Here is a 16,493-nt window from a genome sequence, read left to right as displayed (position 1 = left end):
AGACAGAGTTATCTCTTCTGACTTCTAAGTAATTAAGGCTGGCTTACAGACATGAACCTCAAAGGGCTTCACTAATGTCATTAGTACCACTAGTTCTGCTTTCCGGCAGGTCAATAGCCAAATAAAGGCAGTGCCCAGTACTAGTAGCATGGCAGGAATGGGCACAAAGGTGCTACTCTCTCTCAATTGCAGCATATGCGGATCCTCCAGCCAGCCTCCTCAGATGCTTGTACACATGGCTGAAAGTGCACAGGGCCAGGCTGCCCATGCAGGCTGTAGCAGGTTCAGCTCAGGGCTTGGGTGCTGTGAGACAAGGGCCACCTCAGTCCCAAGAGGTTCATAAGGACATACAGCAGCCAGCCACCTCACACTCTTATACCACTCAGGTAGCTCCTAGGAACATTAGATTAGGGTTAAGAATTCACATGCCACACACTGGCACCAGGGATGGTGGTAAGAAGTGCTGGGCACATACAAACTATGAGTTTTGATTCAAATTTTCATAGCACTAAATTGTTCTACATGCAGACAGTGTTCGTCGGAAAGTTTGGTAGTGGCTTTGATGAGGTGGTATGAATGGGAAATGTGTCAATTGATGCACACAGGAAAGGATATGTAGATGATGTCATACTCGTGGGAAGCAGGGAAGATCTACGCAGGAACATTATGCAGCATCCAGATATGGTAGTCAAGAGAAGGACTGCTTTCTTAGTGTGGCACTAATGTGTCTTCCAGCCAAGAAAAAATTGTTTGCTGCATCTTCATCAAGCTGCAACTGCTCCTCAGGGAAATGCAGGTCAAAGTGTATCCTAAGATGTGGGAGGTACTGGCAGGAAAGTGCCATGTATCTCCGATGCACACGCACCAGCCTGGCCTCCCTCCTGATCTAAGAGGGTTCGCGCCTTACAAGGCTCCACAAAAACCTCCACGTAAGGCTGGGACGCAGTGTATCCGGGTTCTGGTAGAGTGTGCAGCTGTTGTGGGATTCCGCTAGACAGCTGAGGAACTTTCGCTCCATTATATTTTGAGAACACTTACACAATCTCTACATCATCCGCACCAATATTGTGCTGGAACAAGAAAAAGCTATAAAAGTAGACTCTCCCAGGGTAATTTTAACTCCCAAGAACGGGAAGGTTAGGGACAGGCGGGAGGTTAAAACAATAGCTTTTTGGAGCGGGACCGCATCGGCTCCAACTCACCCACTTCCGGGTTTGACCCAGACACGTTTGGATGCGCGCACAACAGACACCTGGAAGTCCTGCCCCCCCCACTTAAAGCCAGCGGGCCAATACTTAAAGGGGAAATGTACCTCACTGAAATAGTTGATGTACTTAATTTTTTGTGTATTACAAAAGTAAAACAACTTTAACCTTACCTGTGTAAAAAAGGAGGGAGAGAGAAAACAGGGAACTACAGATCGGTTAGCCTAACATCAGTAGTAGGGAAAATGCTAGTGGGACTAGCTGGATTGCTCTGGCATAGAGTTGGCGTGGACTCACTGGGCCGAATGGCCTCCTTCCATGCTGTAACCTTTCTATGATTCTATGGTGTGTGACTTGGAGTGGAATTTGGAGATGATGGATTCCACAACATTGCGGTTTTGTTCTTCTCGGTGGTAAAGGTTGCAGGATAGAGAGGTGCTGTCAAAGTAACCTTGGTGAGTTGCTGTATTTCTCCCTGTAGATTGTACATACCTTTAATTACCACCATCGTTGAAGATATCCATTCAGTTGGGACACGAACCGGTGCCAGAAATGTCCTATCGACAAGCTCATTAATATTCTCCTTAACAAGTTCTTTTGCAGCTAGAGGTAGTTTCCTAGCTGATAACTGTGTAGGTGGGGTCAGTTTGAAAGTTCAGAATGCTTATTAACTTCCCCTCTCCTGGTACTTAACCATTATAGATTGTTTTATGAGTCCTGATGCATCCTCAATCATCACAATATTCTCATGATTCACGGTTAAAAGATGCAAATGTTGAATGACTCTAGCGCCTAGAACCGATCTACATCCAATTGGCACTATTTGAAACACAATGCTGTACTATTTTTTCTTCTTGGGGTTTTCAATACCAACTCTTAGAATGATACAGCACAAAAGGAGGCCATTTGGCCCATCGTGCCTGTGCCGGCTCTTTGAAAAAGCTATCCAATTTGTCCCTCTCCACTGCTCGTTTCCCCATAGCCCTGCAAATGTTTCCCCTTCAAGTATTTATCCAATTCCATTTTGAAAGTTACTATTGAATCTGCTTCCACCACTCTTTCAGAATTCAAAATTGGTTAACAGACAGGAAACAGAGAGTAGGAATAAATGGGTCTTTTACGGGGTGGCAGGCGGTGACTAGTGGGGTACCGCAGGGATCAGTGCTTGGGCCCCAGCAATTCACAATATATATCAATGATTTGGATGAGGGAACCAAATGTAATATTTCCAAGTTTGCTGACGACACAAAACTAGGTGAGATTGTGAGTTGTGAGGAGGATGCAAAGTGGCTTCAAGACGATTTAGACAAGTTGAGTGAGTGGGCAAATACATGGCAGATGCAGTACAACATGGATTAATGTGAAGTTATCCATTTCGGAAGGAAAAACAGAAAGGCAGAGGATTATTTAAATGGCGATAGATTGGGAAAGGTTGATGTACAAAGGGACCTGGGTGTCCTTGTACACCAGTCACTGAAAGCAAACATGCAGATGCAGCAAGCAGTTAGGAAGGCAAATGGTATGTTTGCCTTCATTGTAAGAGGATTTGAGTACAGGAGCAAAGATGTCTTACTGCAGTTATACAGGGCCTTGGTGAGACCACACCTGGAGTATTGTGTGCCATAGAGGGAGTGCAGCGAAGGTTCACCAGACTGATTCCTGGGATGGCAGGACTGTCGTATGAGGAGAGATTGTGTCGACTAGGCCTGTATTCACTCGAGTTTAAAAGAATGAGAGGGGATCTCATTGAAATGTATAAAATTCTGACAGGGCTAGACAGACTGGATACAGGGAGGATGTTTCCCCTGGCTGGGGGGTCCAGAACGAGGGGTCACAGTCTCAGGATACGGGGTAGGACATTTAGGACTGAGATGAGGAGAAATTTCTTCACTCAGAGGGTGGTGAACCTGTGGAATTCTCTGCCATAAAGGGCTGTGGAGGCCAAATCACTGAATATATTTAAGAAGGAGCTGGATAGATTTCTAGACACAAAACGCATCAAGGGGTATGGGGAGAGAGCAGGAATATGGTATTGAGATAGAGAATCAGCCATGATCATACTGAATGGTGGAGCAGGCTTGAAGGGCCGAATGGCCTACTCCTGCTCCTATTTTCTATGTTTCTATGTTTCTATGTTGGGGTTTCCCATTGCTTCCAATTCACATCAGGTGAAAGTAGGTGGGAAGGACCGAATCCATGAGGTGAGTGCCTTCAATGCACTGCTTGTGGACCAGGAGGAGCAGGAGTGCTTCTTCCAGGCCCAACAAGCTCACCTGGCGCGACATGACTCTGCGATTGGCCGACCCGCCACCCCCCTCCAATGCTGGAACCCCTCCCCCGATGCTGGACACACCCAATCTTCCAATGCTGGACCCCCCCATAATGGTGCACGCCCCAATCTTCCGATGCTGGAAACCCCACCACCCTATGCTGGACCCCCGATCTTCCGATGCTGGACCCCCCGCCCTCCACCCCCCCCAAATACTGGACCCACTGATCTTCAAGGGGAAGGTTTAAACTAGAATGGCAGGGGGATGGGAACCTGCCAGGGAGACAGAGGAGGGCGAAACAAGGATACAAACAAAAGACAGAAAGGGAAGAAGCAATTGTGGAAGGCAGAGAAAACAAGGGCAAAAAACAAATAGGGCCATAGCGCAAAATAAAACTAAGATGACTAGCAATTTTAAAAAGTCATTGTGTCTAAATGTGCGGAGAATTCGCAATAAGGTGGATGAATTAACAGCGCAGAGAGATATTAACGGTTATGATATAGTTGTGATTACGAAGACATGGCTGAAGGGTGACCATGGATGGGAACTGAACATCCAGGGGGATTCAATATTTAGGAAGGACAGGCAAAAAGGGAAAGGAGGTGGGGTAGTGTTGTTAGTAAAGGAAGAAATCAATGCAAAAGTGAGGAAGGATATTGGCTCGGAAAATCACGATGTGGAATCTGTATGGTTGGAGCTAACAAACACCAAGGGGCAGAAAACGTTGTTGGGGGTTCTCTATAGGCCCCCAAACAGTAGTGGAGATGTAGAGGAGGGCATTAAACAGGAAGTTAGAGACGCATGCAAAAAGGGTACAATTATAATCATGGGTGACTTTAATCTACATATAGATTGGTCAAACCAAATTAGCAATAATACTGTGGGGAAGGAACTCCTGGAGTGTGTACATGATGGTTTTCCAGACCAATGCATTGAGGAACCAACGAGAGAACAGGCGATCCCAGACTGGGTATTGTGCAATGAGAAAGGATTAATTAACAATCTTGTTGTGCGGGGTCCCTTAGGGAAGAGCGACCATAACATGATAGAATTCCTCATTAAGATAGAGAATGAAGTAGTTGAATCCGAAACTAGGGTCCTGAATCTAAATAAAGGAAATTACGAAAGTATCTGGTGCTATGATAGATTGGGAAACTTTACTAAAAGGGATGACGGTGGATAGGCAATGGCTAATATTTAAAGAACGTGTGCAGGAATTACAACAATTATACATTCCTGTCTGGAGCAAAAATAAAACGGGAAAGGTGGCTCAACCATGGCTTACAAAAGAAATTAGGGATGGTATTAGATCCAAAGAGGAGGCATATAAAATTGCCAGAAAAAGCAGCAAGCCTGAGGATTGGGAGCAGTTCAGAATTCAGCAAAGGAGGACAAAGAGATTGATTAAGAGGGGAAAAATAGAGTATGAGAGTAAACTAGCAGGGAACATAAAAACTGACTGTTAAAGCTTCTATAAATATGTCAAGAGAAAAAGATTAGTGAAGACAAATGTAGGTCCCTTACAGTCAGAAATGGGGAAAATTATAATGGGGAACAAAGAAATGGCAGAGCAATTAAACACATACTTTGGTTCTGTCTTCACAAAGGAGGACACAAATAACCTGCCAGAAATGTTAGGGAACCAAGGGTCTAGTGAGAGGGAGGAACTGAAGGAAACCAGTATTAGTAAAAAAATAGTGCTAGGAAAATTAATGGGGCTAAAGGCTGACAAATCCCCAGGGCCTGATAATCTACATCCCAGTGTACTAAAGGAAGTGGCCCTGGAAATAGTGGATGCATTGGTCATCATCTTCCAAAATTCTATAGACTCTGGAACAGTTCCTACAGATTGGAGGGTGGCAAATGTAACCCCACTATTTAAAAAAGGGAGAGAAAAAACAGGGAATTACAGACCAGTTAGACTAACATCAGTAGTGGGGAAAATGCTAGTCTATTGTAAAAGATGTGATAACAGAACACTTGGAGGACATTAACAGAATTGGACAAAGTCAGCATGGGTTTATGAAAGGGAAATCATGCTTAATAAATCTACTGGAGTTTTTTGAGGATGTAACTAGTAGAAAAGATAGGGGAGAACCAGTGAATGTGGTGTATTTGGATTTTCAGAAGGCTTTTGATAAGGTCCCACACAAGAGGTTAGTGTGCAAAATTAAAGCACATGGGATTGGGGGGGATATACTGGCATGGATTGAGAATTGGTTGACAGACAGGGAACAGAGAGTAGGAATAAACAGGTCTTTTTCCGGGTGGCAGGCAGTGACTAGTGGGGTAGCGCAGGGATCAGTGCTTGGGCCCCAGCTATTCACAATATATATCAATGATTTGGATGAGGGAACTAAATGTAACATTTCCAAGTTTGCAGATGACACAAAGCTGGAGTGGAATGTGAGCTGTGAGGAGGATGCAAAGAGGCTCCAATGTGATTTGGACAAGTTGGATGAGTGGGCAAGAACATGGCAGATGCAGTATAATGTGGATAAATGTGAGGTTATCCACTTTGGTTGTAAAAACAGAAAGACAGGTTATTATCTGAATGGTGATAGATTGGGAAAAGGGGAGGTGCAACGAGACCTGGGTGTCCTTGTACACCAGTCGCTGAATGCAAGCATTCAGGTGCAGCAAGCAGATAGGAAGGCGAATGGTATGTTGGCCTTCATTGCAAGAGGATTTGAGTACAGGAGCACGGATGTCATACTGCAGTTATACAGGGCCTTGGTGAGGCCACATCTGGAATATTGTGTGCAGTTTTGGAGTCTTTTTCTGAGGAAGGATGTCCTTGCCATGGAGGGAGTGCAACGAAGGTTTACCAGACTGATTCCTGGGATGGCAGGACTGACGTACGAGGAGAGATTGGGTCGACAAGGCCTATATACAATAGAGTTTAGAAGAATGAGAGGTGATCTCATCGAAACATATAAAATTCTAACAGGACTAGACAGACTAGATGCAGGGAGGATGTTCCCGATGGCTGGGGAGTCCAGAACCAGGGGTCACAGTCTCAGGATACGGGGTATGCCATTTAGAACCGAGATGAGGAGAAATTTCTTCACTCAGAGGGTGGTGAACCTGTAGAATTCTCTACCATAGAAGGCAGTGGAGACCAAGTCATTAGATGTATTGAAGAAGGAGATAGATATATTTCTTAATGCTAAAGGGATCAAGGGATATGGGGAAAAAGCGGGAACAGGGTACTGAGTTCGACGATCATCCATGATCATCTTGAATGGCGGAGCAGGCCCAAAGGGCCGAATGGCCTACTCTTGCTCCTATTTTCTATGTTTCGATGTTTCAAGGCCCACCCCATGTTGTCCACGTCCACCCAGCTCCCCCCACCTCCGATTTGTTTCAGGGCCCACGATCTCTCTCTCTCCCTCCCATCCCCCTCTCTGATTTACGGCTCCTTTCCCTTCCACCAGGCAGCCATCCTGTCACTCTGGCTGCCTGGTGCGTTGGAAACACAGAAGCACAAAAACTCATCTGGAATTGAGTTGTGATGGCAAATTGCAACTCTCATTTGGCTTCCGGGTTCCCCAGGTGAATATCTAGGGGTGGGCTGGGTTCCCAGCTCCCAGCTAAAATCATGTGCTTAATCTTTCAATAATTCTCAATTGTACTTATATTAATAGACCCACATTCTGAATAGTAATAGTGAATAGTAATCTGAATAGTTCCAGAGGTGCCCAGTACAGCCAGCTTTGACTGCTAGCTGATTTTTGGGGAGTGTGTTTATGGCAACAAGATAAAACTTTTGGGTTATAGAGACCAAAATAACTGATGGATGGCAGTTATAGTCCATGCGATTAGCCTGCTACAAGCGGCGGACAGTGTATCGTCTTTTAGACACACTGAGAGAGAACGGGAACAGAGAAGGAAGCAAATGGCTGAATTAATTCCAATTCCGTACCCATGGTTATTGCTAACAAAACTTAACGTGGAAAGGGATCAAAAGGTAGTTTGTCCAGGATTTAAACCAAGAGGGTTTTCCAATGTTCCTAAATTACTGATTGAAGAATTGGGAGCTGGTAAACTGCAGGAAATGCAGGAGGGATAGGATTTCTCGAATCTCTGCAGTTGTTATCGGTAACTGAACCATGTTCTAGTTCAGAACGGGTGATTGTTAACAATAAGAGAGATCATGGACTCAAAACAGACACAGAAACAGAATTGCCACAGAGTGATTTAAACACAAATATGTTAATGAGGTGCTAAGAACTTACTGAACTGCCTTAAAAAGCTGGTGCGCTTAACATGCTTTAAGTAGTGCCTTTGTAATTGACTCCTATGCTACTGGCAAATGGTTAGCGCTATCTGCCCGATATACCCAGCTGACCATGATTCGCATGGGCAGTGTAAGTGGTGGGGACTGTAAGATTTTACTGCTGGGATTCACCACTCGGTTGGGAGTCAGATTGAGTTCTTTTGAACCAGTAAACTTATAACAGAGCTATAAAGAGAACAATCTCTAGTTTCTGCTATAATTGTTTGAATTTACACTTGAAAGTAAGAATTCACAACACCCATTATTGATTTCATTCTCATGGATTCTTCCACCCACCTGAGCCAGTTCATTGCTGTCTACAAGCCCATCATCATTTGAATCGAAATATTCAAACATGTTATCCACCAGAAACTTCTTGAGAGACATTTTGTCTTCATTTTCTTTTTTATTTCGTTGTCGGATGTATTTTTGATTCTGGAGGTCCAGAAGCATGTTTTTCAGTTTGCTGTATTCAATCAATTTGCACTTGTCACCTGGAACAAGAAGAGACAGGAGATTAGAGATGGTGGGTTGCAAAGGACATCACCAATTCAAAATAAAAATCACAACAGCTACTAAAAGCTATGCCGACGATCAGGATGTTTTGGTATGATATAAAAAGAATTCTCACATGACACATAAAAGGTTGAAACTTTTAAAAAGCTTAGGTTAGTAACTTAAAATAATGCATATGGGAATTCGATGAGAGTGTGTTAACCAGTGTGCTAAAATAATGCACAAGGAATTCAATGCAAGTGTGTTAGCCAGCGCACTAAAATAATGTACAAGGAATTCAATGCAAGTGTGTTAACCAGTGCACTAAAATAATGTACAAGGAATTCAATGCAAGTAAGTTAGCCAGCGCGCTAAAATAATGTACAAGGAATTCAATGCAAGTAAGTTAGCCAGCGCGCTAAAATAATGTACAAGGAATTCAATGCAAGTAAGTTAGCCAGCGCGCTAAAATAATGTACAAGGAATTCAATGCAAGTGTGTTAACCAGTGCACTAAAATAATGTACAAGGAATTCAATGCAAGTAAGTTAGCCAGCGCGCTAAAATAATGTACAAGGAATTCAATGCAAGTGTGTTAACCAGTGCACTAAAATAATGTACAACGAATTCAATGCAAGTAAGTTAGCCAGCGCGCTAAAATAATGTACAAGGAATTCAATGCAAGTAAGTTAGCCAGCGCGCTAAAATAATGTACAAGGAATTCAATGCAAGTAAGTTAGCCAGCGCGCTAAAATAATGTACAAGGAATTCAATGCAAGTGTGTTAACCAGTGCACTAAAATAATGTACAAGGAATTCAATGCAAGTGTGTTAACCAGTGCACTAAAATAATGTACAAGGAATTCAATGCAAGTGTGTTAGCCAGCGCACTAAAATAATGTACAAGGAATTCAATGCAAGTGTGTTAACCAGTGCACTAAAATAATGTACAAGGAATTCAATGCAAGTGTGTTAGCCAGCGCACTAAAATAATGTACAAGGAATTCAATGCAAGTGTGTTAGCCAGCGCACTAAAATAATGTACAAGGAATTCAATGCAAGTGTGTTAGCCAGCGCGCTAAAATAATGCAAACAAGAATTTCAGCCTGAGTTGTTTGCAGCAATGACCAATGAATATCACATCTGTTCTGCAACCAGATCAATTTTTTAAAACAATTATTATTAATACAAGTCCCCGAAGTGCTTGTAGATATTTCAAAGGTGAGACATTTTTATTCAGATAAACTGCATTGATATCATTTTTGGTATAGATTCTCACAAATTTCTTCAAGATTCTGCTTTGCAGCTTTGAGGGTAATGAAGGATAGATGGAGTCCACTTCTGGTGCAGCCTAATCTGCCTGGTATCCCTTCATTGCTCCTCATCTTCTTCCTCTTATACCAGTATTGTGGACATATCAAAAAAATGGTAGTATCAAAACACTTAGCATAAAGCCTCCTGACAAAATAAATGGGAATAGGAAAGAAAGAAATAAAAAAGCAAAAAGAAAGGTTCAGAAATAGCCCAAGGTGTTACTACAAAACTTACTAGAGGGCTCTTTAAATTCACATTCTTAAACAGCACAGTACACAGCAGCCCTGGATGCCAATTTTATATAAGTGGGTGGATAACGGAGAGCTCTATAATAGTGAATACTGGGAAACTGTGTGGATGTCTAAAGAACCAGGGGGTTGATGAGGAGACATTTTTTTACATAGCGAGTTGTTATGATCTGGAATGCACCACCTGAAAAGGTAGTGGTAGCAGATTTAATAGTAATTACGTTTAATTTAACAAACTGCAAATGTATTGATTCATTCAAATGCAAATTAGATAGGTTTCTTTCAGAAAAGAACATTTTGGGATGTAGTATACGAGTAATTTGAGACATGACATGATAAGTCTAGCATGCTTGGGAGAAACAGGTGACTTTGAACTATTATCCCTAAAGCTCTTCACCACAGGGAGTTTTCCTTGCATCACATCTGGGTCTGTTGTAGCCTAATTGATAGAGATTGATTGCTATGATAAGTCAATAACTCCATTAACATTATATCATGCAACTACCAGGATGGCAGAAGGTGAACGAGATGGACCTTGGCCTTTTTTTGCCTAGCAATTCCTACTTTCCAAACTGGCAGGCGCTTCTGGTGCCAGTACAAAATTCAATCCAAAATTGGATGGGGCACTAAATGGGCAGAAATCCCACATAACATATCTCCGCCTATTTCTGTGACCAGTTACTCCCACTTTATGCTCTTTTATCAGAAGTAACAAATGGGAAAATCTACTCTTAAGCCTCCAGAATGATGGCCGATTACACTATCAGAACTATATGACTAGGTTCATTTCATAGTCACATTGAGCACCTACAAAACATGCATTTCTAGCAATTGTATCGAAGCTATCATAGAATCTGTCTTTGGATATTTCTTGGCATGCTGTCACCAATTCTATTCTGTCAAAATAATCAAAGCAGCTTCTTCAAGCACATCCACCAAGAAAGTACGGAAGAATTCATTTTCTGCCAGCATGGATGATAGATTCAATTTCCTTCAAGTACTTCAAAACAGGGTAAAGTTGCATTTATCTTCCTTAATGTGTCAGTGAGATAGGTGAACTTCCATGCATCAATTCTGTTGAAAATCACTCACCCGTTTTTTTTTCTTTCAAATAAACAGCTGTATTCTTGTATTTTTTGGAAGACCACATTACACTGATTTATAGAGCTACAATTAAATGAATAATGTTCAGCTAATGTCTCTAATCGGTCACGCCAAATGTAAGAACTTGCATTTGGAAAATTCCCCACCCAAGAGATGGTAGTGGTTACTGATATTGAATAATAAGAAGCTATCAAATCAGTGATCTGCCTAACCTGGTAATGGAATACTGATCTGCTTCTGAGGTGTTAAACATGAAATTTTCTGGTACAGTTTTCTATAAGATGCTAATACGCTTGCTAAAGCTCTATACGTTACATGCATCATATGTGCGTGTGCATAAGGTGATCCATATGCAAAATTCCACTAATGATTCTTGTGTAAGAGGGCCAATATTACAAAGCTTCTTTCCACCAAAATCCTCACTATGTCACCACAAATGCATTTTCTGTCTATTCTTTCCCATTTCAATCAGCACGTTGTCAGCTCAACTCTTGCAGCGTTTTGACTTTTAAAAGGCAACTCTCCCTCCCAGCTTAAGTCCTGGCTTCTACTTTTAATCGTAAATCTTCTCTCAATTTGATATCCTGCTGTTCTATCTTTCATATTAAATAAGCAGTGGGAGTCAGGAGAAAAAGTTGCAGCTAAATGTCGCAGCGCTGGTGGAGCAGAGCAACAGCTTGGTAATGCTAGTAGCACCACTATCTTCAGTGAAACTACTTCAGTACGAGGAAAACCTGCCAGGACCAATAGCTGAGGGAAGATATGAGGGGTCACTCTTTACCCCCCCCACCCCGCCCCCTGCCCCCCGCCACCACCCCACTCCATGCCCAGTGGGAATGGGATGGGGGGCCCTTAAAATGGAGCATTCTAATTTAACACCCCCGTTCACACTGGAATCTCCCCGGCCACCGTTTTAACTGCTCACTGCAGTTAAGTGGCTGAGGCACCCGCCAAAAGCAGGCAAGAGCCTCAAATTTATGCAAATCATTACGTCAGTGGGACTCCAATTGGATTTTAATCAGGGCCTGAGTAGGAAAGCAGCCATGCCTTCCCGTCAGGTGAAGAAGATTGGCAGCTAAAGGAAGGACAAAGAGACCCATCAAGGTAAGTGGAAAACTTTCCTTTGTGGTACCAGGAGGAGCAGCTTTCCCTGCTCCGGACTCACTCCCCGCGACTTACCTGCTTGCTGACCTGCCTTTTTGGTGCCAGACACCGGCCACTGGCAGCCTGAACTTTCCACCCTTTTCGAGTGGGCCGCTGACCAGTGGTCTGCAGCTGTGGCCCAATAGTTAAAATACCCGAGACTCAAACTTAGGCCTATGAGTTCGTTCTGCATTCGCCCCGCCTTTCGCCTCTCGCCTGCTCGAAACCCGTTGGGGTTAACAATAGACCCGTGGGGGTGGGGATCTTAACCCTGCAGGGTGGATGGGATGGGGACAGGAGGAGGAGGAAAGTTAAATTCTTAAAAATGTGAAACCCTATCCCAAACCGCCGCAAACGCGCCTACTTTCGGTTTAAACGGGGCAGGTTGGGGGTCGGGTGAGTAACCTTCTCTTGAGAGGCGGGTCAGTAATTTTAATATGTTAATGAGGCTGCGTGCCTCAGATTTTAGCAACCATGTAGAATTAACGGCTGCGGGCTGGGTTTCCCAGGGCTCAAAGAACCCAGCAGCTAAAGAGAGGTGAGAACTGCCGAGTCCAGCAGGTAAGTGCCTTTCCAGCAGTGCTTGTGAGCCAGGAAGAGCAGAAGTGCTTCCCCCTGGCCCCCTAAGTTAACCTGCCGTGATCTGCCACTCTCCCCGCAATCGGCCGACCCCCTCCCCGCAATCTCCAGACGCCGTCCCTGCGCTCTCCAGATCCCCTCCCCGCGATGCCTCCACCCAGCGATCTCCAGTCCCTTCCCGCGATCTCTCCCTCTGCGATCTCTTCCCCCCCCCAGGATCTCCTTCCCCCCTGCGATATCTTCGCTCCCCCCACCCCCTGATCTCTCCCCACCTCCGACCTCCTCCCACCTCACCGGTCCCCGGCTACGGCCTTGTACCGCAAGCATTCCCACCCGGCAGTGACCAGCCTCTCAATCTGGCTGGCTGCCGAGCGGGAAACGGGGAAAAAAAAATGAAATGAGGTCCTGCCGTTAAATTCAGCAGGACCTCTGCGTTTCTTGTATTTCCAGGTTTCCCGGCCGTTGGCAGTCACCCCCGCTCCCTCCTGGCCTCACCGTAAATATCGGGGCTCATGAATCTAGTATAACATGCCCACATCACCGCTCTTATCTCCAAACATGGACATAAATTTCTAGTCTCTACACACAAATATATATAGTAATTATTCTCCATAAATTTAATGCATGGAAAATCATGAAAAACACATGGTTGAATTCTCACCATGTGCCCTGGCTAGGACTTTGCACCAGGAGCAAGCATTTCGGAGAATTAGCACATAAGTTTGGATGTTTGTTAAGCTAACGCATTATCTCAATTTTTCTGGACAAGTACGTGAATTTCTGTAGACCACCTGGAATCATGCATGTATCTCTACTCATAGACCACCAGTTACCACACCATTCGATCAATAAGAATCAGAAACATACATGAAAAGCTAACCCTATACTGTTAAAATTATTAAAGAACTCAGAAGCCTACCCACCCCAGTCCACAAGTAAAGAGATGTATACCCCACCATAAGGAATTACATAACATCCAGATAACTTCCAGTGATGAAAATAAAATATATTTTACAGATGGGTTTTGAAATGTTCAGATGCATATTCCGACACCCAAGATTATCCGGCATCGGACAATGCCTACTGTGGAACATCACTCATGAAAATTACTTTTTTTTCTGTGGCCCCTTCCACAAGGCAGCCACTTGCTCACCCTAATGTTAAGGTGAGACCTGTCTACAGTTACTTCCTAATCTCTTAAATTCCACATCTCTTATTCCATTGAATAAAATTAAAACCTGGATTTAAGAAATCGGAGTTACCATCCCTCCGTCATCTGTAGATCTCTTTCTAGATGACAGTATTCTTGCCTCATCGGCAGAAATAAATTATTTCAATATTCAAAAGCCAAGTCCATGAAGAGACTTCACTCTATAACAATACTGTGCATCGTGCAACATTATCATTTGTCATCCTTCTTGGGAATAAATTCAAACCCTCACCCCCGCTGCACAACCAGTTCAGACATCTGAACCTCCAAATATCTACACAATGAAAGCTCTGGTCTACCTATGTGCATTGTTACTCATGTGCTGTGATGGGTAAAGGAGTTATGCATAGGTGTCATCGACCATGGTTGAAGCAAATAGCCCATGGGCATAACTTTCAATTTCGGTGGGGGTGTAGAACAAGTGATATCGAATTAGCCGCCCATTATACATCCTACCCGATTTTCCTTTCCATTGACTTATAGAAGACAATCATAGAATGATACTGTTCAGATGGAGTTCATTCGGGCCGGCACTTTGAAAGAGCTATCCAATTAGTCCCACTCCCCTGCTCTTTCCACATAGCCCTGCAAATTTTTTCCCCTCAAGTATTTATCCAATTGCCTTTTGAAAATTATTATTAAATCTGCTTCCACCATCCTTTCTGGCCGTGCATTCCAGATCATAACAACTCGCCGTGTAAAGAAATTTCTCCTCATCTCCCCCTAATTCTTTTGCTAATTATCTTAAATCTGTGTCCCTGGTTACCGACCCTCCTGCCAGTGGAAACAGTTTCTTCTCATTTACTCTATCAATAGAGCATTTACTTCAATGGAAAAAAAATCATGTGTCATATAACGGGCAGCCAATCCAATGTCGCCCATTTTACACTTCCGCTGAAATTGAAAGTTCCAGTCCATATCACCTAAGAGCCAGAATTTATCCTTTCTTTGAAGAAGGAGTGCAATGAAGGTTTACTGATTCCTGGGATGGCAGGACTGATGTATGAGGAGAGATTGGGTCGACTAGGCCTATATTCACTAGAGTTTAGAAGAATGAGAGGTGATCTCATCGAAACATATAAAATTCTAACAGGACTAGACGGAGGATGTTCCCGGTGGCTGGGGAGTCCAGAACCAGGGGTCACAGTCTCAGGATACGGGGTATGCCATTTATAACCGAAATGAGGAGAAATTTCTTCACTCAGAGGGTGGTGAACCTGTGGAATTCTCTACCACAGAAGGCAGTGGAGGCCAAGTCATTAAATATATTCAAGAAGGAGATAAATATATTTCTTAATGCTAGAGGAATCAAGGGATATGGGAAAAAAGCGGGAACAGGGTACTGAGTTAGACAATCAGCCATGATCATTTTGAATGACGGAGCAGGCCCAAAAGGCCGAATGGACTACTCTTCCTCCTATTTTCTATGTTTCTATGTTAAGATGACAGAGCAAGCTTGTATTTAAGTAGTGGCTTATCAAATTATCAGGACATCCCAAAATGCTTCACAAACAGTAAATTACTTTTGAAGTACAGTCACTGTTGTTATGCAGTTACAAACTGCACCAAGTTATGCACAGGAAGTCCCACAAACAGAAAATGAGATGAATAACCACTTATCAGTTGAACTGTTTTTGTTGGTATTGGTTGATGAAGGAATTTTGCCAAAGCACTAGGAGAACTCCATTCTCTTCTTCCAATAATGCAATGGCATATTAACACCCAGCTGAAAGGGCAGATTGATCCTGCCTTTAATGTCTCATCCAAAAGACAGATAAGCTGTGATGAAGCTATATAATAAAAATACTGGAATGCACACAACTGGAACAAAGCATTGCGGTTCATCTGGCCAGTCACCTGTGTCACATTTGATTGCTTCAGAATTAAAGCACCACGTGTATGCTCTGAAAACCACATACACATTATTTTATGATGTGGAGATGCCGGTGATGGACTGGGGTGGACAAATGTAAGGAATCTTACAACACCAGGTTATAGTCCAACAATTTTATTTTAAAATCACAAGCTTTCGGAGATTATCCCCTTCGTCACCTGACTGATCTTCGAACTCCACTCCATTTTCCCGCCTGACCCCATATCTCTTGACTCTCCAATAATCTATCGATCACAGGCTTGAATATACTCAACATCTGAGCACCCACAGCCCTCTAGGGTAGAGGATTCCAAAGATTCATAACCCTCTGAGTGAAGAAATTTCTCCTCAGCTCAGTCCTAAATGGCCAAACCCTTAGCCTGAGACTATGATCCCTAGTTCTAGACTCTCCAGCCAGAGGAAACAGCCTCTCAGCATCTGCCCTTTCAAGCCGTCTCAGAATCTTCTATGTTTCAAGGAGATCACCTCTCATTCTTCTAAATCCAGAGAGTACAGGCCCATTCTACTCAATCTCTCCTCATAGGACAACCCTCTCATCCCAGGAATCAATCTAGTGAACCTTTGTTGCACTGCCTCTAAGGAAAGTATATCCTTCCTTAGGTAAAGAGACCAAAACTGTACCCAGTACTCCAGATGTGGTCTCACCAAAGCCCTGTAGAATTGCAGCAAGACTTCCTTACTCTTGTACTCCAATCCCCTTACAATAAAGGCCAACATACTATTTGCCTTCCTAATTGCTTGCTGTACCTGCACG

The 16,493-nt window shown here is 43.4% G+C and overlaps 1 protein-coding gene across 1 annotated transcript in view; it reads right to left on the bottom strand.

Annotated features, from left to right (window-relative positions):
- fstl5 (follistatin-like 5) overlaps positions 1 to 16,493 on the bottom strand; it is a 724,566-nt gene that overhangs the window by 354,729 nt on the left and 353,344 nt on the right. Inside the window, exon 5 of the mRNA XM_067992568.1 lies at positions 8,052 to 8,248. Within this exon, the coding sequence (XP_067848669.1) occupies positions 8,052 to 8,248 (197 nt within the window). The remainder of the gene's footprint in view (positions 1 to 8,051; positions 8,249 to 16,493) is intronic.

The sequence above is a fragment of the Heptranchias perlo genome, chromosome 1, assembly GCF_035084215.1.
Source record: "Heptranchias perlo isolate sHepPer1 chromosome 1, sHepPer1.hap1, whole genome shotgun sequence".
NCBI classification, from domain to species: domain Eukaryota; kingdom Metazoa; phylum Chordata; class Chondrichthyes; order Hexanchiformes; family Hexanchidae; genus Heptranchias; species Heptranchias perlo.
Note: the sequence above shows the minus strand (reverse complement) of the source record. Positions and strands in the feature narration are given on the sequence as shown.